Genomic DNA, 25,985 nt, shown 5'->3' with positions numbered 1-25,985 from the left:
GACAGCTACGTTTTATTTGTAGTAGACTCTTAAACTAAATAGTTCTAAAAAAGTAGTCAGCAACTAAGTAATTCTCTAAAAAATTGTTCAGAAATAAATTGAAATTTAAAATAAATCTGTTTATATAAAGAAAACTGATTCTGTATTTTGAGTTGTTGTTCACGTTGATATCATTACCCAAATAATATCTCATTTGTATATAGTCATCATTTAATAATTGCTTTTTACTTCCCTTCTAAACTGCACTGCCTTAAATGAAATGAATATTTTTCTCTCTGAAAACGTATAATGAAACAGAGTAAGATTGCCATCTACCACGTATCAAACACAGGACAATGAACAGCACATATCATCCCTACGCTCCAAACTTTCACTTCCCAGAAAGCTTACCGAACTAATAGGTGATGTTTCCCGGCTATGCCACGTGGCAGGATCCAACCAGTAATAGTCCAAATCACCTGCACCGCAGGAAAAAAATGAAAAGTGCGATGATTTAAAGTGGAGAATGCATCATTTTAAGTATGGCTGCTTCAGTCTATGAAGTAAAGGGTTATGAGCATCAAAATCTTGAGTGTATACATCCCAGAATGATACACCCTTTCATTGCAAAGGCTGCAACCTCAATCCTTGGAACGAATGTGTGCTACAAATGCACTTAATACAACATACTAACTTTTATTCTCATTAATCAGTCTAGAAACACACATAAAAAGTACTGAAATAACTGGATTAACCCACTCCACCCTCCCTCAACAGACTAACCATACCAAGGAACAGCCTGCCATCTAGTGATACTGGCAAAAATTGTATTCCTCGAACTCAAGTAAGTATTAAAACTTAGTGTCTCTCTTTCTACTCTTCTGAGCTATATCATATCCTTTCAAAATCAGTCTCTGGTCTCTATCCTCTTCCCTCATCAGCTGACAATAGGGCATACATTTTAGCACACAGTATTGAATAAATGAAGTATCAAGAATAACTTTTAATAATAGTACAGTACAGTGAACAGAAAATTCAGTTTTACTAAAGCCAGAAAAAAGACTTAAATATCCTAACTTTTGTAAGCATGAATTTATGAACCTCTAATTTCAATTTTTTTTTTTGGCTTAAAAATAAAATACTAAAGAAAGCACCTGAGAGAAAAGAAAAAAATTAATGGAAAGCTGCAGTGCTTTCAGTATTTGCATAGGAGAAAGGCCAGCATGGGTGAATGTGAGAATAAATGATCTTTTACATTCTAAATATTAGATTAAATCAATGAAAATTTTTCTACTGATGGATCTTGAAAGAGAAAAATATTAAGAAAGTGAGTCAAGCATGCCAACTAACAGTGAGATATCTAGCTGAGTATAGGGAAAATGCATTTGGCTGGTATCTGTGAAGGTCGTAAGCAAAGAACTGTACGTAGATGACAGGCATGGCCGATAGAGGCACTATAAAAGAAATGTGATAGAAAATGTAAAAATGTTTAAAATCTGCAGGCATAAAAAAATCCATACACCTAAGTTTCTTAGTAGCTGCTTCCCCTTTCCTTTTAAATAGTATCTTGGAAAAGCTGAAGGAGAATGAACTATATACTGCAATAAATACTACAATGTTCTTCAAATATGTCACGTACATGATAGTATATTCTGGGAAGGGGTGAACATTAGAAACTGCGTTAGCAGAAACTATATTCGGTTTCTGTTTCACACAGAGTCCATATCGCTTTCAAAATCACATATTTTAAAATGTGTACATGGCTTGGTGCTGAAGATTATAGATTTCTACTCTTCTTCTGGCCACCTCAGTTAATGGAATATAAGGAAAGTTGTGAAAGGACAGGGTTTTTTTTTTCCCCCTTTTTTACTTTTACTGTTTATAAAACTTCATGGTTTTTTTATTAATTTTTTTTCTTTGAATATAGCTGACAGGAAATGTTAACATTAGTTTTACACTCACAACAGAGTGATTCAACATCTCTCTACGTTATGCTACGCTTACCACAAGTGTGGCTGCCATCGGTTAGAATACAACACTACCATAATGTTATTGATTGTATCCCCTAAGCTGTACCTCTTATTCCCATGACTTATTCATTCTGTAACTGGAAGCCTGTATCTCCCATTCCCCTTCACCCATTTTGCCCATCCCTTGCCCACACACTTATTTTTAAAGTTGCTTTGTCCTTAGTATTATGACACTGTTCCTCTTGAAAGAAAAACTATGTACCATAATATAAAATTGTAAGTACTTTTAAGTAGTAACTACAAATATCATTCAAAAGATTATAACAATTCATAAAGCTTTTTCCCTAAAATTTCATATATGTAGGAGTAAGAAAGTCTGATGACTTCTTAAATGCTGACTCATTGTGAAATACTGTGACAAATTAATAGAATCACTGGGATTTGCGGGGCTTAAAGAAGAAAATTAGTCATTAAGTTGAAAGCTGAGCTGCTCTGAAAAGTCTTTGAGGTTAAAAAGATGACAAAATCCAACCCATTTTAAAGACTTCAAGGGAAGTTTTTTGTATTTTTCAATAACTTAGATCTTTTTTAAGTTTTTTAATTTAAATTTCAGTTAGTTAACATAGAGTGTAATATTAGTTTTAGGTATACAATACAGTGATTCAATACTTCATACAACACCCCGTGCTCCTCACAAGTGCACTCTTCAATAACTTAGATCTTAAAAACTGTACTTCTTATTGGGATCATTCTCTGGCTCACGCACCAATTCCTCCTATGGTGGTTCAACCCTGTGTTTCACTCACCTTGTCCTAAGTAAGTCTGGTTATACATATCTGATGAATGTCCCCTGTGCAAAAAGTGCTCCTTATACAAAGAACCAAAAGCTGATGTTTCTGGTACATGATCTTGAATGGAGAGTCTAATTTAATTGGATTAAGATGGGATAATTTTGGTCATACACAGTATTGTTGATATCTACTAAAAGTTGCTACTAAATGTAAATTAAGAGGGCATTCAATATTTCAGTACACAATAATACTTGTATATATTTTAGTATACAGTTACACCTCCTTCACATTCTGAACAGTTTCTAACAGTTTTCTTACCACAAATTTCATTATCACCCATTAGATTATAACATTTTTGCTTAAAGACTTACGAAAAACAAATTCTAAAATCTAAATATGTAGTTTTAAACTTATTTTTCTTCTTTAATGTCGTTACTAAATTTTAAAGATATTATTGACTTTTTAAGTACTGTAATTTGTCTTTATAAGTCACATTTCTCCATTATTAATGGACTAAGCAACACTCAAGAAAACTTTCTCCTAAAATATTCAGAATCTGGTATTTCATTAATATAAATCATTTTCCTTGATTATTTTTCTAATAGGTGATTAAAGAGATTGATTTCCAAGTAGCATGGCTACACAATGATAAATTCAGGGTATTTTCTTATGGACTTAATACCAAACCATTTTGGTTCTAATATTCAATATAACTATAAAGGAACAAATTAACTATTATTATTAATTTAGATTCAGGGAATATATCAGATGCTTGAGTCTATGGAAATGGCTCAAGTTCATAAAGAGCCAAAGTTCAATGACGTATTATAATTTTGAGTATTATTTTGTTAAGACTTTAAGAACAGACTTTTATCCTATCCCTTATGAAAATGTAGTTAACTAAACTTAATAAATAAGCACACAACTTTCACTGCATGAATAAAAGTCAGCTAAAGGACTCCTGAGCCTTCTGTAAAGAGAACCAGCTTTTCCTAACCCAGGTCATTACGATTGGAGAACATAACAATGTGCAAACATGTACCTCTAGGATTTAAAATTTTGTATCTTGTGATATTTAATGTCAAAGCACAACGGACTAATCAGTCAGCTGAACAAAAATGCTTTCTAAATCATACAGATGCATGACTGTGTGTGAGTATATTAAAACCATAAAGAAAAAACCATAATTCTGATTTCACACAATAAATACCTAACAATTTACATGATAATTACACTTGACCAAGTGGAATGTGCATCTAATGTGTAGGCAGTAAACAAAAGGTTATCTACACCAAAGCATTTAAGTAATAGATAGTTTGGACTTCTTTTCTATTTGCAGAAGAAATATACAGCATATTTTTAACCTCATTATAATGAATGGTGATAAAAGATGGGACTGAAACTAATTTCAAGACTGACTCACAGTAACTGTGCACAATTCCAAATGCATATCTATAACTGTGCTACTTGCTATCTCAAAGAAAATTATTCTTCCTATATAGTACAGATTGTTGGTATCCAAAGAAATTATAAAATTCATAGACCAAAAATCAGCAGAATCATCTTTACCAGAGATTTCCTATACCCCTTAAACTGTTTCCCTTTTTTATTTCTGTTTATCCTCTATAGTAGGATGTGTGTTGGGACTAAGTAAAATTAAATAAACCCTCATATACTTTATTATAGCATAGCACATAGCCAAAATACTTGGTAAAAATATGTTTGTTGAATAGACATTCATGTTGAATAGACATGCAGTGCACACACAAAAACCAACTCAAGTTCTAAGAATGAGTTTTAAATTTGAGACAAAGTAGGGTATTTTTTACACTGAGTACCATGGGTCAACACACAGGAGTTAATAAATATTGCTTTGGTTATAATGTGATAAAAACATTATACATTTTAACTCATTTTAATATTTTACAAGGGCCTTCTTTTCATAGATAGGCATTAAAATCCAAAGTCTAAGAACTGAGAAAAGAAATCTTAACTTCTGATTAATATAATGAAAACACCATTTTGAAATAACTCCCTCTTATTTTAGAAGTCTATTTCAGATAGTCCCATGCTTACAAAAGTCAAGTGTGTCTGCTCCCACCCCTAAATTAAAAATTACAATGGTGCTAACTTTGAAATAAATAAGCCATAGTTTGCTATACAGTACAGCGAAGTCCCAGAAAGCCTAATTTTACTTAAGTTAAATTAGCAGTCAGGGATAAGAAACAAATATTATTTAATAGGTCTTAGAATCCAGGCATTAAAATAAAATGGGAAGATATACTTGCTAAATTTAATCATGAATAACATAATCAGTGAAATACTAAAGCCTATAAAAATAAATACTATGTGTATGCAAAATCAATAAATTATCATTCACTACTGAATTACTACCAGTCTAAGTCCCTAGAATAGTAAAAACATTGTTCCTCAAACACTTTTTGGTGATTTCATTCAATATACACACTAATGTTCACTCCACAATTTGACAGCAAATGCTGCATAATTAAGGAATTTGTGTCCCTTGAGGCATGGCTAGAGGCATCTCCAAACCACTGGTCTTCAGCAAGAACCTCTCCAAAAATTCTAAGTGATATAAATTCCAAATTCTGGTTTTGACCCAGGACACACACACACACACAAGGTGCCACTTGCTGGAAGAATTACATTATATCCAGCTTGTAGGGATTCACTAGAGTGGCTGTTCCCTGAATGCTTGTTAGAAATTTCACTTTCAAAATTCCCCTTTGTTAGGAATGTGCTCTGCTTCTATCAGAGAACCAACAATGCTACTCTTTCTCAGATATAAAAGTCTGATGGTTCAAGTAAATGCATCCACTATGATTTATGAAGTTAATGAGGTGCCAAAGATGTTTGTATTCAGAAACAGTTTATACTCAATAGAAACTCCAGAGTTGAACTACTTCCAAAGAAAGATGAGATATTTGTTTAAGGGCCTGTGGTGCCATCTCTGTTTAATGCTGCTAGGGCACGGGAACAGAGGCTTGGTGGCTGATCTAGAATTTCACGAACATTTTTGGTGGAGCTGGTACTTTTCTGGTTATTTTGTGAACTTTTCGGTGAATCTGAGCACTAATGGAACACCAACCCGATGACCACACGATTCTACAAAGCAGTTATGTGGAACTCAGAATCAACACTTCTGCCTAACTCTGAGCTCAGGCATTCAGATCATCCCTGTACTTCAGAGGTAACTCCAGCAGCGTTCCACCGCTCTTGTGAGGGTAGTCTGAGACAAAGCACATGAAATTGCTTACCAACTATAGAGCACCACAGAAATGCAAGTTGTCATTACAGTGTAAAAAATAGACTAAAAAGTATTTCCAATAATAATACTGATAAGCACCTCTGTCAGTTCTAAAGCCAGGTAAAAATTAAGGAACTGCCCCCACAGTTTACTTATTTGAAAACGTGAAAAATCAGAGAACCTCACTCTATTTCAATTCCCCCAGTAAGAGCGTTATATCTTATCTGAAACTAATAATTATGTTTTTTCTTATAAAACATAAAAAAACAGCTTTTGTATAAAAAGAACCTTTTACTTAACATTAGAGATTTGTGACTCTATTCCTAACTGCCATATTCTTGATAATATCCCATCATCTATATAAACGTTGTCCTTCTCTATAAACTGGGGATAATGCCACTTTCTTGTACATGTTTCATGAGGATTAAATGAGATATGCCAGCTTTGTAAATTATGAAGGACTTCAGAAATAGATTTTATTATATAACTACACAACTGAAATTAGAAATATGAAATCACAGGTGTTAGAGATCACATTTATAGGTAATTAGCTATCATAACTAAAATACATATAGTATCAGTAATCTCTGCAAAGGATGCTCTGAGTAGGCTTAGAAAAATGTTAAAATCACTTTGCTTACAGAAATCATTAATTGGCCTGGTGTAAAACCGATGCTCAAGTGTTCAGAATGAATGAATATTTCTTTAATCCCAATTGCTAAAGGATGAGGAAAAGGGCCATCACATATAGAAAAAGTAACATACGTCTTCCTGTTAATTTCCATAAAGCCAAGGCGAGCCTAATGTATTAAGAAAACGGTTGTTTTTATAGTATAGTCAGGTGATCTATACATTAAATACGTAGATTAACCCCTAACTAAAAATATCTGGACTGTGAAGTAATTAATTTGATCAGAATGCACAATGTACCCCTAATGTAAAATTAAGTATTTTGTCATTTCTTCTTTATATGATCATGTTTTAATGTGGGAGAATGAAACACATCTATCAGCAAAATATCTATGACTGAATTACTCTGTATCATGAAACATGGTAGGCTATTATAATCCTTCATCTTTTTTTTTTTTTTCTGATGACTCAAGATATCCTTGAAAATGTTTCCTTGAAAGCAACTTGTATTATACCTTAAAAATTATTTGGTATAGAAATTAGTTATGGAATACATTTTAATATTTATATCCTAATAGGTTATAAGCATCCTAACTTCCTGAGATTCCTTTTTTCAGTTTATAATCCTTGCGAAATCACCTAAATAATAATAAGATGGATGGTCTTTAGAAAACAACTATAAGTTTAAATATGTATTAGAGTCACCCTGAATGATGGGGCTTTGGAAAAGCACAGAAAATTTTGTAGATTTACTTTAAGTAAGCTAAAACATTGAGAAGTAAAAAGGTATTTGAGATAGTTAACACTGGTCATCAGCTTAATTTTTCCTAGTTTAGAAAAATATATAAACTTAGATTTTTGAGACTATATGAAGCGTCAGAGTTCAGAAACACTTCCAAAACACCATGATGTGTGATTACATCCTTATTTTTTATCTCTGCACTGACCTGATGCTGCAGGCCTCAAAAGAAGTTGATTAATTAAAATTCCTGAAAGTTCTGAACAACAACAACAACAACAACAAAAACCACACATGCATACTCGCACACACACACTTGTGCCTTAGAATAACAAGGGATGTTCATGGTCTTCAGGAAATCTAAACCAGGCTGCAGTTATTGTCTATATTAAATGACAATAAAAATGTATCTAAAGAAAAGTCTAAGATCATTGATGACAGGGCAAAAAGATGTCTACATATAATAGCTTAGAGAGGAATAAATTTCATGTGTAAATATGGTTTGAGGCCTAATGCCTGAGAAATTTCTTTCCCAGAATCTATATATACAAGAGAAAGTGCCGTGGATAAACAGGATAAACACAGAATTAACAAACTTAGGGAAACTTTTTTCTTTTTTCTGACACAATGACTCTACATAAATAAGAATTTTGGAAGTGCTGCACATAGGAGGGAAATATTTAACTGCAACTTTCCAACTGACCAGGCTTCCACATTGAGACTGAGTATTCCATTCACGTGGGAGAACAGGTTGTCACGTGCAAAGCCTCGGAATAACCAGCCAGGAAACCCTGTGGAAAAAATCGGGGTTTATATGTTTTCATTGTTTGGGGACTGGATGTTAACCACAGGTTTAAGAAATTGTAGTGTTGGGCAAGTTCACAGCAGAGACATTACAAGAAAGCACTCTAGATGTAAATATCTTTGATAAAGGAAAATGTCAGTCTTTATCCAGACCTCACACCCTGGCAACACTAGCAAAACAATATTAATTTGCCATAATGATTCTGAATGTCAAATCAACTTCTGCCTGCCTCTACATCCCAAAGACATGGAAATGAAAAAATACAGAGATTGATACATTATCACAGTCTAAGTGATATAAATAACAATAGATGATGATAAGATGAATTCTAACGGCACACAGAACAAAATGGGAGTACTTACGAGGGACTGATACTGCTTATTTAAAAATATGTAGTTAAGTCATAAAATAGTAGGAAATAAATATACTCTAGCAAACATTTTTGGTTATATAAACAGATGTTTTAAAACCAGAGCTCTATCAAAGAAAGTTACTATAAATATTGGGTTTTCCCCCCCTTAATTTTTTTTTTATTTGCTTATTTTATTTTAGCTATTCAAACAAACAATTTGTAGGGGTGCCTGGGTGGCTCAGTCGTTAAGCGTTTGCCTTTGGCTCAGGGCGTGATCCCAGGGTCCTGGGATCGAGCCCCGCATCGGGCTCCCTGTTCTCCTGGAGCCTGCTTCTTCCTCTCCCACTCCCCCTGCTTGTGTTCCCTCTCTCGCTGGCTGTCTCTGTCAAATAAATAAAATCTTTAAAAAAATTTTTAAAAAAATTTATAGATATATTAAAGGACTTTTTGTTTTTAAGTTGGAAATTCATGTACTGGCAGTAGGAAATCCCTAGGCATAGCAATTTTGAGAAAATTTTATGCCTCAACATTGTTCTAGAGAAAAATGTGAAGTATCCATATTCATAAATTTTCAAATTATAGCCACAGGAAACCAGGTTGCAAAATACTGCAAGGTCACTAGCTAAATCTCTGCCACAGTGCCAAAGTGGTCAGACTGCATAAAGCTTTCAATTCTACTCAAATTCCATACGATGGATGATAAGTCAGGCAAGAGAAAGCACAAAAGGAAGGAACAATATTCACAATGCATTTAGATCACATATACACTTATTTTTATAAAGCAAACTACATTAAGGTTGGTCAAAAATTAACCTACTGACTCAATAAAGGACTTCTCTACCAGAGTTCCTAAATATTTAAGGGTTGGATAAATGAGTCTAAAATTACATTTCCAATATAATAATCTCAAAATAGCTTCATCTTAGATAACATCTTCATAACAAACACTGTTCCTTTAAAAAATCAGAAGTCTCACTGGCCTAGACTTAAAGGGCCCAATACGGTTTCTTGGCTGGGTCACAGGTGCTCTTGTGAGAAGAATGGGATGGCCTTCTACTCAGGAATGTAAGGAAATGCCTAGTGTGCCTGGCTGTTTAAATCCATGATTCCACAATTACCTAGCTGCACTGAACTACTCCCAAGTGCACTTCAGAGAGAATATATTTTGGAATATAACATTTCTCAATATTTTTGAAATGCTTTATCTTAAAGCAATAGTATCTACAGAGGTCTTTGTGAGGGATGTGCAGTAAGTCAACTTAGATGTGCTAAAATCTAACTCTGAATTAATCTGAGCACCACACAACCATGCACCTGGTCTACATGGCATTTCCATATAGTCCCTCTCCCCTCCTCCACCTCCACAGTTCCTTTCATATATTGTCCTTCAACAGATGACTGCATGGATCATGGTAATGATGTTATTCAGTGGATCATGCTCTGACGATGATTATGTTCTCTGCGAAACTATACAAAAGAAACTTCTCTCTGGTGTCGGTATCAGGAAAAAGTAGTGTGCCCTTAACTGGTTTATTTTCAAGTTATGGAAGCTGAAGTTTTATAACTGATAGTACCTTTCTGAAAGCACGTGTGTTAGAATGTTTATGGTTAAATCTGCAGCCTAATTTTCTTCCCTTATTTTTCCTTACCAATCTTTTCTACACCTTTTTAACTTATTTGATATGGCTATGTTTTTATGCTTTGGTAGGTACCTTAAGTCACCTTTGATATTAAGGTAGACTTTAAAGCAGGAATTAAAATAAAATTAAATGAATATGCACAAAACATATTTTAACATATTTATTATAACTCTGTTTTCATTAAAATATAGAATTTCCCATCCCTCAATCTCAAAACAACTTTGATGCAATGAGAAACAACTAAAATGCACTTGCTGTACAGGTGTTCACTTATCCATAGCTTAAACAGCAGAATTCAGAAAATAGCAAACTATCTCAGCAAATTATCTACTTGGAAATCTTGCCAGAGAAATGAAAAGCAAGTGAAAAAAAGGCTTCTAATTTAGCAATAAATAATGTAACAAATCTGAGCTCCTAGACTTTATTCTTCCAAAAACCCACTAGACCCTCGCCAATTTTAACAGTCAAAATCCTGAGTTTTTCTGTTATTCAACTCTACAGGACCACTGAAGATGCATTTTGTTGGTAAGGAAAGCACAGTGGCAGCAGTAAGAATTCACAAGGAAAGGGACAGGGAAATTAAACAAACAAACAAACTTAAATCAAACAAACTGGTGAAGGGTGTGCATGCCCTCAACACTGTGATAGTTGAGTAGCACTACGAACACAGCAGTCCTAACGGGCAACATAATAACAGATGTTAAAACAATACTCATTAGGCAACAACCGAAAAAATTACTTTGTGGCATATAAACTTTTAAGAAAAGAAATCTCCTTTTCAGCTTTCTTGGTTTATTTAAAACTAAAAAGGATGGAGTAATATATAATACTGATGAAAAAGATTTTAATTAAAATACCATAAACAAATAGCATCCATAACAACCAGCTGGTTGGCAAATATCTGCCATATCGGAAAACTCAGCCATTGAGAATTAGGGTCTTGAAGCTGAGTTTTTACCATTCCAAAATTAAATCATTACTCATAAAAGCAACAAAACACAGACATGCAGTAACTGCTTATCAAAAACTGCTTTAGATTTATGATGTCTTAAACAGTCAATAAATAAGTAGTAATTCTTATTTTCTCCCTTTGAATATTCTATTTCTTGACATTTTGTAAATGCAGTACAAAAAATGGGAAATATAGAGTTAATTGTTTTTTGCAAAATATCCTACACACAGAGTGGCTGAAATATCTTTTAAATATTCTTAATAAAAATTAATGCCTTTTTAAGTAAGCTAAAGCAAACAAAACTCTTTTCTAGGGGATTGGTAATGTACTGAATTAAATTGTGAGATTAACAACTATTTGGTGAAAAAATTGAAACTGAATATTGTTTTCACTGTTTTTTTTTAAATTTTCAGTGACATTAAATCTGTCAATTATTCTTTGCACTCTTTTATGAAAAAAGATTAAATTGCTATTTCAACAATGTTAAGAATAATGATTTTTCATGTGTTTTCTAATGCAAATTTTATAAATCTATAACAACCCTTTCCTGATTAAGACACAGTGATTTCACTCACAAAGAGTAAATATCTTTAAGTAATTTCTCCCAATAAATATGAGCACATTTAAGATTGATTGAATAATTCCAATGATTTTAACAACAACATAAGATCATTATACTGCACCTGATTTCAATATATACCAACCCAAATTTTAGTTAGAGTTTCTTACTGATCACAGTAAGAATGAGCTGGAAAAATGGATGAATGAGAATGGAACCCATGAGAAATATCAGATTATTAGTGTGATTATAATAGTTCCAATATTAAGAAAAAGTCAGTTTACCTTAATCTTTCCCAAAATATAAGACATATTTATTTTATTTTATTAAAAATTTTTTAATTTAAATTCAATTTGGTTAATATATAGTGTATTATTAGTTTAGGGTAGAATTTAGTGATTCATCAGTTGCATATAACACTCATTGCCCATTACATCAAGTGCCCTCTTTGATGCCCATCACCTGATTATTCCATCCCTCTCCCACCACCCCTCCAGCAACCATTATTTCCCAGAGTGAAGAGTCTCTTATGGTTTGCCTCCCTTTCTGTTTTTATCTTGTGTTATTTTTCCTTCCCTTTCCCTACGTTCATCTGTTTTGTTTCTTAAATTCCAATTATGAGTGAAATCATATGGTATTTGTCTTTCTCTGACTGACTTATTTCGCTTAGCTAATACTCTCTAGTTCTATCCGTATCGTTGCAAATGGCAAGATTTCATTCTTTTTGATGGCTGAAGGACATATTTATTTTATATACACTTCAACTCAAATTAAAGGTTTATCTCCATTTAAAAATGAGAGTCCGTTGGCAGGCATCTCCTAAACTCAACCTCATTTTCCTTCTATATGGTAAGACTGTAAGTAGCCTTTACTTTTAGGTATAAAATGCTTATTCATGTTTGAAATATATTTTTAAAGAACCTAGATTAAGATAATTGTTGCAACTGTATTCTAATGACTAAATACTCATTTTTCAAATTAGAAACTATATTACTCTAGCCTGGCTATTTTGCATTTTCTACTGTTGAAAGGGATAAATATAATGAAAGACATCTTGCTAGCCTTTATAATTTCATTTATTACCAATAATTTTTATAGTTCCATTCATTTCCCAAAGTGATACACTAGTAGTTTTGATGACAAAAAATTACACACATGCACACACACACTCCAGATCTTTGGGCCTATTATGGTCTTTGTTCAATGTAATTATCATGAATCATATTTTAGATCCAAAATCCAGATGTGCACTTAGGTCACAGGCATGAAAACTGTACTCGTTTCAATTTAGCTTTATAAGCCAGCCAGGGCAAATGTGAAGACTAAAGATGCTATGTTCAAAGACTTTGCATAGCAAATTCAAAAGGGACAACTTCAAGCAAAAACTCCAAAAACAGATCCTTCTCCTCATTATAAGCCATAGGGTTGTCATCAATACTCAAAAGGGTCTCTCAAACTAAATAGATATTTTGGGGGATCTTCTCCTGTGCCTAATTTTCCATCACCTTCATGTCCTCATTGAATAGCTCTGATTACAGTAACATTCCATAGACTAAAACAAACCTTACACAGAGATCTCTATAAGTACATGCCGGCTCTAGAACAAGACTAGCCTCTGATGCCAGGGAGTCACAACACATTTATCAAGGAAGCCTAATGTCAGAAAAAAAAACCCTAGCCTCTGTTAAGCCATTTGGAACAGAAATAGTCCTAGCTGGCCCTTCAGGTACAGGTGAAATAATGTGGGTCCCTATAAAGCACAGTCCTCCATTCATCTAAATGAAAGCACTCTATGTTGCATTTGAATTTTCTGTCATTTCTAGTCTCCTTACTTATATCAATGTATCTTATCATTTATTTACCTTTGGAAAGTTAAGCTTGGGGTGGATTTTGTCACTATGATGTGGAGTAACAGCCCATGAAAATTTCAAATGGCAATGAAGTTTCAAAGGAAGAGCATTTTGAAGTGAGTCTTGGGTTTATTCACTAACCATCGAGGAGAAATGGCTTACGTTCATACAGGGAAAGACTTTTTCTACCATGGAATGCCAAGTACTCTTGTTTTTGTGACCTTTATGGCAAACTTTATAACCTGAGTTATGTGAGCCCTTTTAATTAGAGTTAGGGGATCCATATACTCTTTAAAATTGTACATAAAATTTTGTGTGCAGCAAGTATTTTTCTGAGAAAGCCCATTGCTTCCTTTATTTCTCTAATGGGCCTATATGATCACTCTCCAAATTACAAATGGTTAAAGAGTCTGGATGAAGGGGTGACTCAGACTGGGGCACTGCTATATTGCCTTGGTGCTCTACCTTTAGCTTCCGGAATTATCCTCTCTTGCAGGTCCTCAGCCTCAGCAGTATGCTTTTATTAAGAACCCTATTTAAGCTACACACTTAGGAAATCAAGAAACCATACTCCGAGAAAATGAGCTTTATGATTACATACAGAGGGCAAAGAAATTCATCTCAGAAAGCACTTTCATGAGCTATCAGGACTCTAATGAATCATATTTTTGAAAAGACTTTAGTATCAACAGGCAAGAGAAATACTATATACAGATATGTTAATATCTCTTCCCTGATGAGTCCCTTAAACAATTTCAAAGACACTGATGAAGAAGAAAAATATAGAAAACAATAATAACAAACTTTATGTAATCTAAGTAAACTAGTAGAAAACTATATCTTGAAATAAAAGTAAAACTTCAAAGTGGATAAAACAATTGTTCCAATTTGGATGTGCTTAGAAGTTAAGAATAAGCTCCAAGGGCTAAGCATTCTTTAGAGAGGGAAAAACAACCAACCAACCAATCAACAACGACAACAAAACACTGCAAGGCTAGCAGCTTCTTGTTACCACAAAAAAAGTTCAAAAGCTACGAATAAGTCTAAAATATGTGACAGATGTTATACAACTGAAAACACATTTCCTAGAACCCACATCTGTTACAATCAATATGCCCCCTTTTCTGAAGTCAGCTTTGAAATTTATTCAATATTGACAATTTGTCAGAATAAGAATTTATCTCCCTGGTCTTTGAAACTCATACAGCTCACATAAAACCTTCTTTGAAACAGGTGATTTCTAGTAACTAGGCATTTGCAATTTTTGGTTGCATTTCTGCAACAAACTGACCAACTCCTTATATGATTATGATAATTACCTTCTTAAAGACAAAAGATGGCCTACTTGAAGCAGGCTATCCAAAATCTAAACCCATTTCACTAGCCTACCATTTATCAGTGTGAAACTGAATAGAGCAAAAGTCTTCTTGATTATTAATATTACTGTAAGATAATTAGTAATTCTTCATTGATCTCTATTTTTATAATTGGGCATGCTTCCTTTTAATCTTCCAGGCCTTAGAAAATTGAGAGGAAGAAATATTTATTTTATTGATGACTCTCCTCACAGTCACTTTCCTGTTACCTCCTAATTGGATCTGGTTTTCCCTCGAGGCCACCACAGTGGGAAGATGGCATTGTGGAGGGGCTTGCTGTGCTTAGTCTGTCCCAGCGTCGGCATCAGGGCCTCTCTGCCTCTGGCTGCCTTGAGCTGCCCTCTGTTAAGACAAGCTCTAAAAGGCCACAGGTCACAGAGTAACTGCAGGCACAGGAAGCTGTAGGGACCCTGGAAAACTTCCCTCATCCCCACCCCGATATGCTCACCACATCCCATCTCCTCATTGCTATGTGGATGCTGTTGTGATTGTGACTGAAGTTTGTATATTAAAGAGTTTTTATATGTTTGGTTGATCCAAAAATAAAAAGCACTTCATCTAGGGGAAAAAAAATTATCTAAAAGGCATAAAAACTGCCTGTGTTGGTCATTTCTTTAGGTCTCAATTTCATTATTGAGCTTCCATGCCCATGTAATTAAACCTTGTTTTGTTTTTTCATGTTAATCTGGCTCATGTCACTTTAATTCTTAGATCAGCTAGAAGAAATCTGAATGGTAAAGAAATTTTTTTCTCTCCAACACTCCAGGATTACCCAGAATATATACTTGCTATTCACGGAGATTAATTTTGTCTTTGTTTTCCAAATGAATTCCATCATTTCTCTAACAAAATTTTCCTCAGGGCCATTCACAAGCAATACTTGAGAATGAAAATATCTCCTTCTCCTGAAGAGCTTTTTAACTATGTGTTAATAACTAACGGTATCACATAAAATCACAAAGTTCGAAGAGAACTGAGTGGGCAATCTTCTGTACAATAATCACTTCACTAATGAAGTTACTGCCTTCATACATATATTTTTAGAAACTGTAAATTCAAATAAACTGCTCCCTCAAAGCTAGATAGAGAAATCAATCACATTATTTTCTTCTCATCTCTCAGGTGCAAATGTATGGGAGCTTGAACCATCATTGCTTCAGTCTTCATCTCAAAACAGTGTATGTCTATCATGGAGAAGACACAGTAAGTGTGACCATGAACACGAGATTCGTGATCTTTGTCAGCTAGCAACTACCACCCTCTGCAAGTACATGCCTCAATTCACAATAAAATCCTCTATCCTCTAGAAAGAACATATTTAATTTGTCATGAATGTTAACTAGCATTTGATAGACAGCAACCTGATTCATACTTTTACAAGTAGAAGGTGGCTGGCTGCTTCTTTTCCTTTTGCCTCTGATCTCTTGGATTTTAAGCTTGTCCTCAGCAGAAAGTGGACCTCTTGAAAGTCATTTGCTGGGAGGAGCAGGCAGGCGCTTTCCTCGGCTGCTCTCAGCAGTACTTACTGTACCTGAGAGGGAGCGAGGGAGTAGCCAGGAGAGCTCCTGTCCCTGGCAGGCTTTCAGAGAGCCCCAGAGCCTCTGCATCCAGGACCTTATCCTGCTGCTGCATAACTAGAGATGCCTCTTCTCCCTCTCTCCCCAAAGGAATAGAGTCTAACAGCAAGTGCCCTCAGGGCACCTCAAACTTGCTCAATGCCAGTTTGGCAAAACAGTTACAACGAAGCCAAGAGATTTACCAGCTTAATTTAAAAGAGCCATAATCTCCCTTCCAAACAGCCTTAGCTGCTGAAACACTGTAAATAAAAAATAAAAAGAGCTCTATTCCTTCCCTTTATTAAGAAAAATGTATACCTTTAAAAATTTAATAGTGTCTTTTTCTACACAGAAATCATCATCAGAGGATCCTAAGGACCTGAAAAACGTTACGTCATTCACACTGAGAATAACAGTAGTCTCTTTTCTAACAGGGAGGTTGGAAACAAGGGCCAGGAGGGGCCTTGGTTACTCTGTCACCCAAGGTCATACACCTAAATCTTTTGACCCAGAAGACTGCATTTTCCTTTCTTTTCTTCTGTCTGGGCTCTCTGTTCACTATATCTGAACAGTTTTCACTTTAATCCACAGCTGAACATCACAGAAACGCAGGCAATTCCATGCTGTGTTCTAAAACCAGGACTGTCGATTAGGAGAAACCAGGCCTTGGCAGCCTTTGTCTAAACACTTCAAGATAACGATCTATACAGAAACTGTTATCTTTTTATCCTTAAGAAGATTAAGTTCTGAAGCTTTCTAATTTTAGTGAAATTCAGTAAACAGGGAAAACAATTGCTCAATCAGAAAATAAAAATATATACTTTCTGAATTGTGTAATTTATATATATATATCAATATATATCTATATCTATATAAATCAAGTTGAAAGTTAAATACTAAATTGTAGACAATTTAATGTACACTTCAGGTAGTCACTTAAAACATGAAACATGAAAATAACTTCATATAATATAACTCAATGATCACTACTGTATTCTAAAATGATATATTTGTGTAATTGCCATGTTAAAAGCAAACTATTCCTTATTCTATATTGATAGGCTCTAAATAAAGCATTTTAATATCTTACTCTTGGGGTAATTAAACAATATATTCCATTAATTTTACATTCATGTATAAGATTAATATAGCTTAGTTTACCTGCTCCTGAGTGAAACGTATGAAGTAGGAGAAACTGCAGAAACCCAGCAAACATAACAGCAGCATCGGACTGTTTAAATAAATGCTACTGGCATTAAATCACTAAATTCTAGCTAGCAAAGGCAGCAAATTCACAACACAATGAAAAATCCACCAAAAATGCAAAAGAAATTTTAAAACTCCCTGTGGTCCTTGCATTCTAAATCAAAACCAAAAAAAAAAAAAAAAAAAAGCCTGCAGTGTCCAACATTATACAACGGTGACACTAAACAAGGCCATAAGTGCTGCTGTCATCAAAACAGATCTCTGCAGTGTACAGATGCTCATTGATTACCGCATTAATCTATAGTGCTCTGTGCTATACTAAAGAGGTTCCCACTGTAGCAAACACCAAAGCTCTGGTAGGTCTGTAATTAACCGTTTCCTGAAACAATGCACAGAAGATGTTACCTTCCTGTAGGCAGAGACACGAAACGAAACGAAATGAAATGCTGTGGTCCCTTAAAACTAGCACAAGAGAAAAGACTCAGGCACATGCTTGAAGAGTTCCTCCTATTATCCCCCCAGTGACACTGCACTGAGATATCCATGGGCTAAGATAACAAAGTCAAGCAGACCCCTGCTGGCTCGTGGACCACAGAAAACTCACCTGAAATGATTTGGTCCCATTATCAGTCACTGGCAATGGTCCTGCCAAGCTCTGTGTAACAGATCATTTCCCCTGCAGTTTCCCTGAGAGATCTCACTCAGCTCAATGACAACAACTGGCACCAGGAGGCATCAACCAGGAGTACAGGAGTGATTGTTGAGAACACAGACAAAAGTGTTCCGGTATGGCCAGCCTAGTGCTAATAGTGGCTCATCTCCAGGGGGCAAAAGGACAACTCCAAATAGGTTTTGCCAAGGAGTTGGAGGGGGTGGGTCATATTATATTCAGCATTTTAAAAGATGCAGTTTTTTGATGATCGTAGAGTCACAACTCACAGTCTTTCACAACTCACAGATTTTTCTCACTGAGACACAGAATCATCATTTTCTGTTAGGTCACGACATTTATTCTATTGACCCCATATCATGTATTTCAGAACAACAGCAACGATAAGAACAAAATTAGTTGATTTGAAATTATGCCACTCCTGAAATTTCATTTTTATCATGGTAACATCATTCAGTTTCCAGAGACAACAATGAATAATGATACACTTCTCTAATTACTGGGGAATATTATTGAAAAGTAGAGGCAGACTGTTTCTAGTTTGTTTTAGAAGATTAAAATGATCAAATGATAATAGGGGAAGAAGTAAGAACCATCTTTCATTTATTTAAACTAAATGTACTGTATTTAATTAAATTATATATACTTGTCAAAAATAATTATCTGATAAGAAAAAAATTAATACTGAACCATGGATCATCTCAGCATTACCAAATCAACCGCAAAATATCAGCCTCACACAAATCGGCAAGTCTGAATGTTTTCAACCCCTTAAGAGAACATGTCTTTAGTCTCTATTTAGAATCTTTGATTTTCTTTACCCCAAACAAGTATGCTTAAACTGGCTCAAGTTAAAGATTGGCCAAATTGTTGCTGGGAAAAGAGAAAGACAAATAAATATTATCTGAGTGATTGTTATGTGCCAAACATGGCGCTGTGTTAATTTTACTTACTTCATGCAATTCTCCTAGGTATATGGCAAAATCAGTATTACTTACCCCATATTACTGAGGAAGGTCAAAAATGCTAATTAACTTGCCCTAGGTCACATGGTTTATAAGGAGGAAAGTTGGAATTTGGACTTGACTTTGTTTGACTTGAACGTCCATGCAAAAGCTTTTCGCTACACCATGTTACATAGGAGTTACTGCAATTATTTTGATGGATTACCTCAAAGTTAAGGTGCTAGAGACTTGGTGTGGAAAACCACAGTGATGCAGGGGCCTACAATCATCTACCTCTATTTCCTACATTTGAAGCCAGTGAGGATTTTCCAGAGCTGTTTATGGGGCTGAACTCTTATCCTTGCTGAGTTTACATTTCTTTCACTATGACACTGTCATAAAGAACACATACAAATGTCATGGTCTAGAGACTGATCTGCTGGCCCAGCAAGTATACGGAAGATGATCTGTGGAAGGGGAGTAAAACTTTCAACAACCAATTTACCAATTTCCCCTAGGTTCACGTGATACCATATAATTTTGTTTGATTGAAATGTAAGAATCTATGGACTTTATAGACGTATGTGGGCTAAGCCAACTGAATTAAAATATCTTAATTCACTGCATGTGACTATTATTGTATCCAAGTTTTGAGGTATTTCTTTTTTGTATTTTCTCCTATTTCTTTTTTTCCTCATTAACTGGTATGAATTTATTTCAGATTATAAAGTCATTTTGAATGCTATTAATCTAATATTTTCCTCTCATTCCGTGTCATGAATTTATATTAATTTGGTATAATTATCTTGAATTCCCTAAAGTGCCTCCATATGAGGATTAATCAAATGGTAACAAATTGTTTTTCTAACAAAAGATACTTGGTAAACCAAATAAGGTCTCTGAAATGGTATACATAGTTTTCATAACTAGAGTTAAAATACAGACTCAATATGAGAAGGGGCTAATACTAACTTTATTTTAAAATACCCTTTCACTTATTTCTGGGTACCACATACTCTGAGATCCTATGCATAGTAACAAGTGCTAGTCACTGAGGACACTGTCCACACACATGTAAAAAAAGAAAACCCTTCCATTTTTATCTTGTCAATTCTGAAATTTATATTAACAATATTTACTTATTTAAAGCATTTCTATCACTCTGTCCATTTTGAACCACACATATCCCACCTTAGGGTTATATATTTCATAGCCTCCCACTCAGCTGTGATTCTACAACCTTTCAAAGACCAGCAGACTGATTTCTCTGGGAAGAGAACACATAAACCCTAACATCACTGCAATTTGGAGTTTGCTTCATATATACTATTTGACCTTGTGCCACTATGGTCCAGGTCAAGGCCTGTGTGGAAGGGTTTCAGCTCTGTTCAAGAACCCAGGATCCATTCTTTTGAAAAAGTGACACAAACTTCCTATATTTGGACTCAACTATCCACCAATGATGGCTCTAATTTGTCAGGTATTCTTACTCTCTGTATTGGCATGACGTAGCAAAGCATGGAATACACTGACTACAAAACAAAACTCATGCACGATTAAACAACTTGTTATTGCTTTTCCTTGTTGTCAGAGAATATTGACAGTCTAATCTTTAAATCTTTTTGGGTTGGTTATTACACAAGAAAATAAATCACGAATGTGATTAACCATCTTACAATCTTTAGGGCTACATTGCAAATCTAGTCACCTCTTTTCAGAGAAAAAGAAGGTAGATAAAGTTGGTAGCCGGAAACTTTGCTCTGTGGAAAAAATGGAACAAAATCACTCCATACCTGACACACACAAAATGGGAATATTTACACTGGAAAAATAGATACAGAGGGAGTGTTAAATACAGGTTTCTGTCCAACTCTTAAAAATAATGAAGTGGGATTCCCGTACCCCAAACTCATTGTCGCTTACCGGCACCTGCTCCTCGGACCTCGACTGTTCCCTCTTCGGAATCAACGGATCTCACTTCTCCCCACCCTTCTGAAGAGATGGGTATCCCAGGTGCACACATGACAGCAACCTTGTAAAGAAATTCAGCCTGGGGATTTTCAGCCTTGCTTTTAAACAAATTCAAGATCTTATCTAAGAAGAGCACAGAGTGCGTCTTCCACCACTCTGCTTACATCATTGAACAATAGTACCAACCCGTGGTCAGGAGCAGCAGAAAATGGAAGCTAAGAGAACATATTGGTGTAAGCATAAGAAAGACTCTTTGCATGACTGACTCAGGTCATTGCAGGCACTGTGCAGCTATGCAAAGGATTGCTTGGATAAAATACCACACATAAGCCTCAGTGGGCCTGGTGGTGTGGAGACTGGTAGCATTTACTGAGGAGAAGCATATTGGCATCTCTGTTGGGTTTTAACCAGATCCACAGGATTCAGGAAATAAGCTCTCTGCCAGATGACACTATGCTCCTAGCCATTCCTTCTGTTTACTTATCCTCCAAATTGCTCTAACTAGTGGCCTTTTTCCCGCTGTGAGCTTATTTGTGGAGAGGGCTAAATAAAGGATTTTTATGACAACAAAATGGCCATTAGCCCATAGGATGATTTCTTAAAACATAACTCTTCTGCTTTTGTTTAGTACTATTAAAATCAATTAAATGAGAGAGTTTCTTATTATTATATCTTTGATTTGTGAAGAAAAAAAATGTTCTGTTTCTTCCTGAAAAAATATTTGAAATTAGCTTATCTCTGTACATATGTACATATTCTTTACATATTATTTTTTTCCTATTTACATAAACTATTGAAGGTAGATTCCCTCTTCCTATTGTTGTATTTTCCTAGTGAAGGCAAATTATATATATATATATATATATATATAATTTTTTCCTACTATATGTGACCTGGCACATTTCCAGACTGTGAAGAGCTATACTTTCTTTCAGATGGAATGCAAATTCCTACTTTATGGGGAAAATAAAGGAGTTGTATTTTTCCTCTATCATAATATAGTCCTTTCATTAAAACAAACAGGTATATGTATTTTAATTTAAGCATATTACTCTGCAAGTAAACATTACTTTCTGGATTTTAATACAGAGGATGTTGTAAAATGTAAAAATAAGGTATATGCATGTATCTCACACTTCCTAAAGCATATTCATATGCTTCAAAACAAATTGGAGAAGTGACCAGGATAAACAGCATTATAAGAGAATCAACCATTTATAGAAACAGACACAGGAGTATATACCAAGGCTGACTTGTCTATAAATAAATTCCTAAATCACCAACCTAAGACTTCCACTTCACCAAATTTTTCTTTTCTTTTCTTTTCTTTTCTTTTCTTTTCTTTTCTTCTCTTTTCTTCTCTTCTCTTTTCTTTTCTTTAAAGATTTTATTTATTCATTTGACAGAGGGAGAGAAAGCCAGCGAGAGAGGGAACACAAGCAGGGGGAGTGGGAGAGGAAGAAGAAGGCTCCCAGTGGAGCAGGGAGCCTGATGCAGGGCTCGATCTCAGGACCCTGGGATCATGCCCTGAGCTGAAGGCAGATGCTTAATGACGGAGCCACCCAGGCGTCCCCAAATTTTTATTTTCTAATTAAACTTCAGTACTAACAGAAAAGCCAGAAAGTACAGATAAAACTTATTACAATCAAGTGACAATACTGTTAATGTTGATATATTAATCACATACAGTACCCTGGAAATTATGGGTTTTTTTTCTCCACAGTCTTAGCAACTGATGCAAAAAAAAAAAAAAAAAAATCTGATTTCAAAACACAAATCTCTTACAAGTACACTTGGAAGTAATAACACTGTATTGAATTTCTAAGTTCCATATAATACATATTAAGGAGAGTGGCACTTAAATACTATACAATAAATATATATAAATATATATAAATATATTTATATTTATTGTACAGTATATATATATATGTTATATATATATATATATATATATATATATATATTATATTATATTATATTATTTCCTAACTCTCTTCAAATACTTCCAAAGTTGAAAAACATCTCTGCTCATCTATAGCTGACTCATCTATGTAATGTCCCCTGCTGGTCACAATCATATCTTTAAAAAAAAACAAGGTATACCTCCACAGAGATGAATATATCAAGTAATTTTAAGTAATGGGAATGTCTACATTATAAACTCTTGATGGGATGTAAATAAAGCATCTGAGGCTCTGTGGGGCTGCAAACCGAAGACTGTCCAGGTGGAAATAACATGTCGCCACTGTACTGAATGGCTTTACCTATTTTGTGAGCCACACTGTATTGTTTTGTTTTTCTTTTTTTTTTACACGCTGCATTGTATAAATATTTTGGCAGGACAAACTGGGGGAAAGAGGGTAAATATACTGTCTTTCAGTCTATACATGTGTAAACTCTATACCATCTTAGTAAAATCGAGGTTCTTAATCTTTACAACCAGTAGCAGAATACAGTATGTGTGAAAAGTTATGGCATAAATACAAGTTCAGATTCAACATACCTCTTCTGAGACATTTTCATTGACTGAACAATCCGTGCGGTTCTCTTCACTGTTTTTCACTTCCCTTCAGGTCTTAATAGGAGAGCTCCATATTGGACTTTATTCTATTATTTCTCAAAAGTTTTGTTGATCCCTGCATGCATTCATAATTTCTTTCATCTAGCAAAAATTCTGAACTTTGGATATACTAAGTGCTAGAGGTAAGAGAAAAAAGAGCTACACCAGGTCTCTTCCTTGAAGGTTTAACTACAGATGAAGAACCTGAGGCTTAGATATAATAAATGACATATCTAGTCCATGGCAGAGTAAGCATCTGAATTTAAAAATAACAGTAATAATCAAAGCTAATCTTGCTTTAGATCACAACATCCTTAAGTACGGGAACTAACTTTTACCTAGTTTCTAGTACAAGACTGTTCTTGGTGGTTCATGATTGAGGCAAATGAATCTACACCACGTAAAATGCATAGGATGCTACAGGCTGAGGTCTTTCATGAGACTCTAGCATGGCTCTGCCTTGCCTTGACCTCAGGGCACCAGTTTACAGAAATACTAATGGCTGGTTCAGAATGAAAGGTACCCTGATCGAATGTATTTGATACACATCGTGTATTGTATTATTTTCTAGAACAATCCCAATGCACATTACCTTTAAAGGTGGTGAGAAGTCCTTAATTAAAGAAATTCTGGCCAAAGTTAGCATTGGCCACACTTATTTTTGGCAGCACACTTGTTAAAACTATTATTGCTTTGCAGAAATACTAGATGGAGAAATGCTGCATTATGAATACTATTTATTTTATTTGTTAAGATATTGTAAGGGAAAAGGGAGGGAAGTACCGGATTTTGTTTTATAGATTCAGAGTTGATTTTAAGGACCATGTTGTTTGTTTGGGTAGTTACTGTAATAAAAGGCACTGTTCCATGTCCTGCTCTGTCACCAGGCTATCTGTGATTCTGCTGTCACAAAGCACCGGCTCAACTATTTCCTTCCTGACTCACAAGGATATGCTTCTGGATTGAGGTCTTCCATTTATTCAATTCTATCACACTGAAGCAACTGTTCTGAAGGATCCTAAGCTAAAATAAAAGAAACAAACATAAAACAAAACACAAAGTCCAAATGACATATTCCGGGAAATCCTAATTGTATTTATCTGGACACAGAATAAATCAATATCCAAAATACAACTAGGGGACTTTGTGGAGTAACAAAAAAGGTTAGTTCTAAAGACATGAGAATATATAAAATACAGATGGTCCCTGACTTACAATGGTTTGACTTAAAATTTTCAACTTTATGATGGTATGAAAGCAATATGCATTCAATAGAAACCATAGTTTGAATTTTGATCTTTTCCTGGGCTAACAAATGAGGTATGATATTCTCTCATGATGCTAGGCAGGGGCAGTGAACATAGCTCCCAGTCAGCCACGTGTTTAGAACTAATACACTTACAACCATTCTGTACCCAATCCTTCTGTTTTTTATTTTAGGTACAGTATTCAAAATTAAGTGAGATAGTCAACACTTTATTATAAAATAGGCTTTGTGTTAGATGATTTTGCCCAACTATAGGCTAATGTAAGTGTTCTGAGCATGTTTAAGGTAGGCTGGGCTAAGCTATGATGTTCAGTATATTAAGTATTAAATGCATTTTCAACTTAACGATGGTTTCATTGGGATGTAACCCCATCCTAAGTAAAGGAAGAACTGTATTAGGATTTGGGAAATTAATACATTTAATTAACGTTTTTTCCACCCAGGATTGAGAGCTACTTTTACACCTGCAATTTCCTGAGTCATAAGGCTGCAATCTATCTTGTCACAGGATTTATAGGTTTCCTACAAGGCTATGTGGGATACTGTAAGACACTCTGTCTATAAAATGCCTACCCTGAAAAAGTTTGAAAGAATAAAAATACTCAAAGAATTTGTTGCTATCAAAACTCTCTGAAATTCAGAAATACAGGTATGGGAATTTCAAGCTGTGGTAATGAAACCATTTACAATATAAATGAATGTAAGCAGCCTACGAATATTACTATTTTTTGTTTCAGAGTGTGTTAGAGGACAAGCATGTATGAAAAGGATCTTTCAAGGAGAACTGGTCAGTACAACCTGCCTTGATCTTCTAAGCTAGGGAGACCTAGGTCTCCCAGACCCTGAACCAAGCACATGGAGAAACTGAGTCGATACTGGGTATCAGAATAGTGCATA

At 34.8% G+C, this 25,985-nt stretch overlaps 1 protein-coding gene across 13 annotated transcripts in view; it reads right to left on the bottom strand.

Moving 5' to 3' along the window:
- Positions 1–25,985, bottom strand: part of RIMS1 (regulating synaptic membrane exocytosis 1) — an 851,235-nt gene that overhangs the window by 164,246 nt on the left and 661,004 nt on the right. For 12 of the 13 annotated variants that reach the window (XM_026507096.4, XM_044387122.3, XM_044387119.3 and 9 more), the window contains exons 1-2: positions 21,211–21,310; positions 391–458 (exon numbers count right to left, since the gene is read on the bottom strand). In XM_026507096.4, the coding sequence (XP_026362881.1) occupies positions 391–458; positions 21,211–21,310 (168 nt within the window). Of the gene's footprint in view, positions 1–390; positions 459–21,210; positions 21,311–25,985 lie in introns of those variants that run through there. The other variant, XM_057303964.1, reaches the window with a different exon arrangement.

Source organism: Ursus arctos, unplaced genomic scaffold (assembly GCF_023065955.2).
Source record: "Ursus arctos isolate Adak ecotype North America unplaced genomic scaffold, UrsArc2.0 scaffold_29, whole genome shotgun sequence".
Lineage (NCBI taxonomy): Eukaryota > Metazoa > Chordata > Mammalia > Carnivora > Ursidae > Ursus > Ursus arctos.
This window is presented reverse-complemented; position numbering and strand designations above follow the sequence as displayed.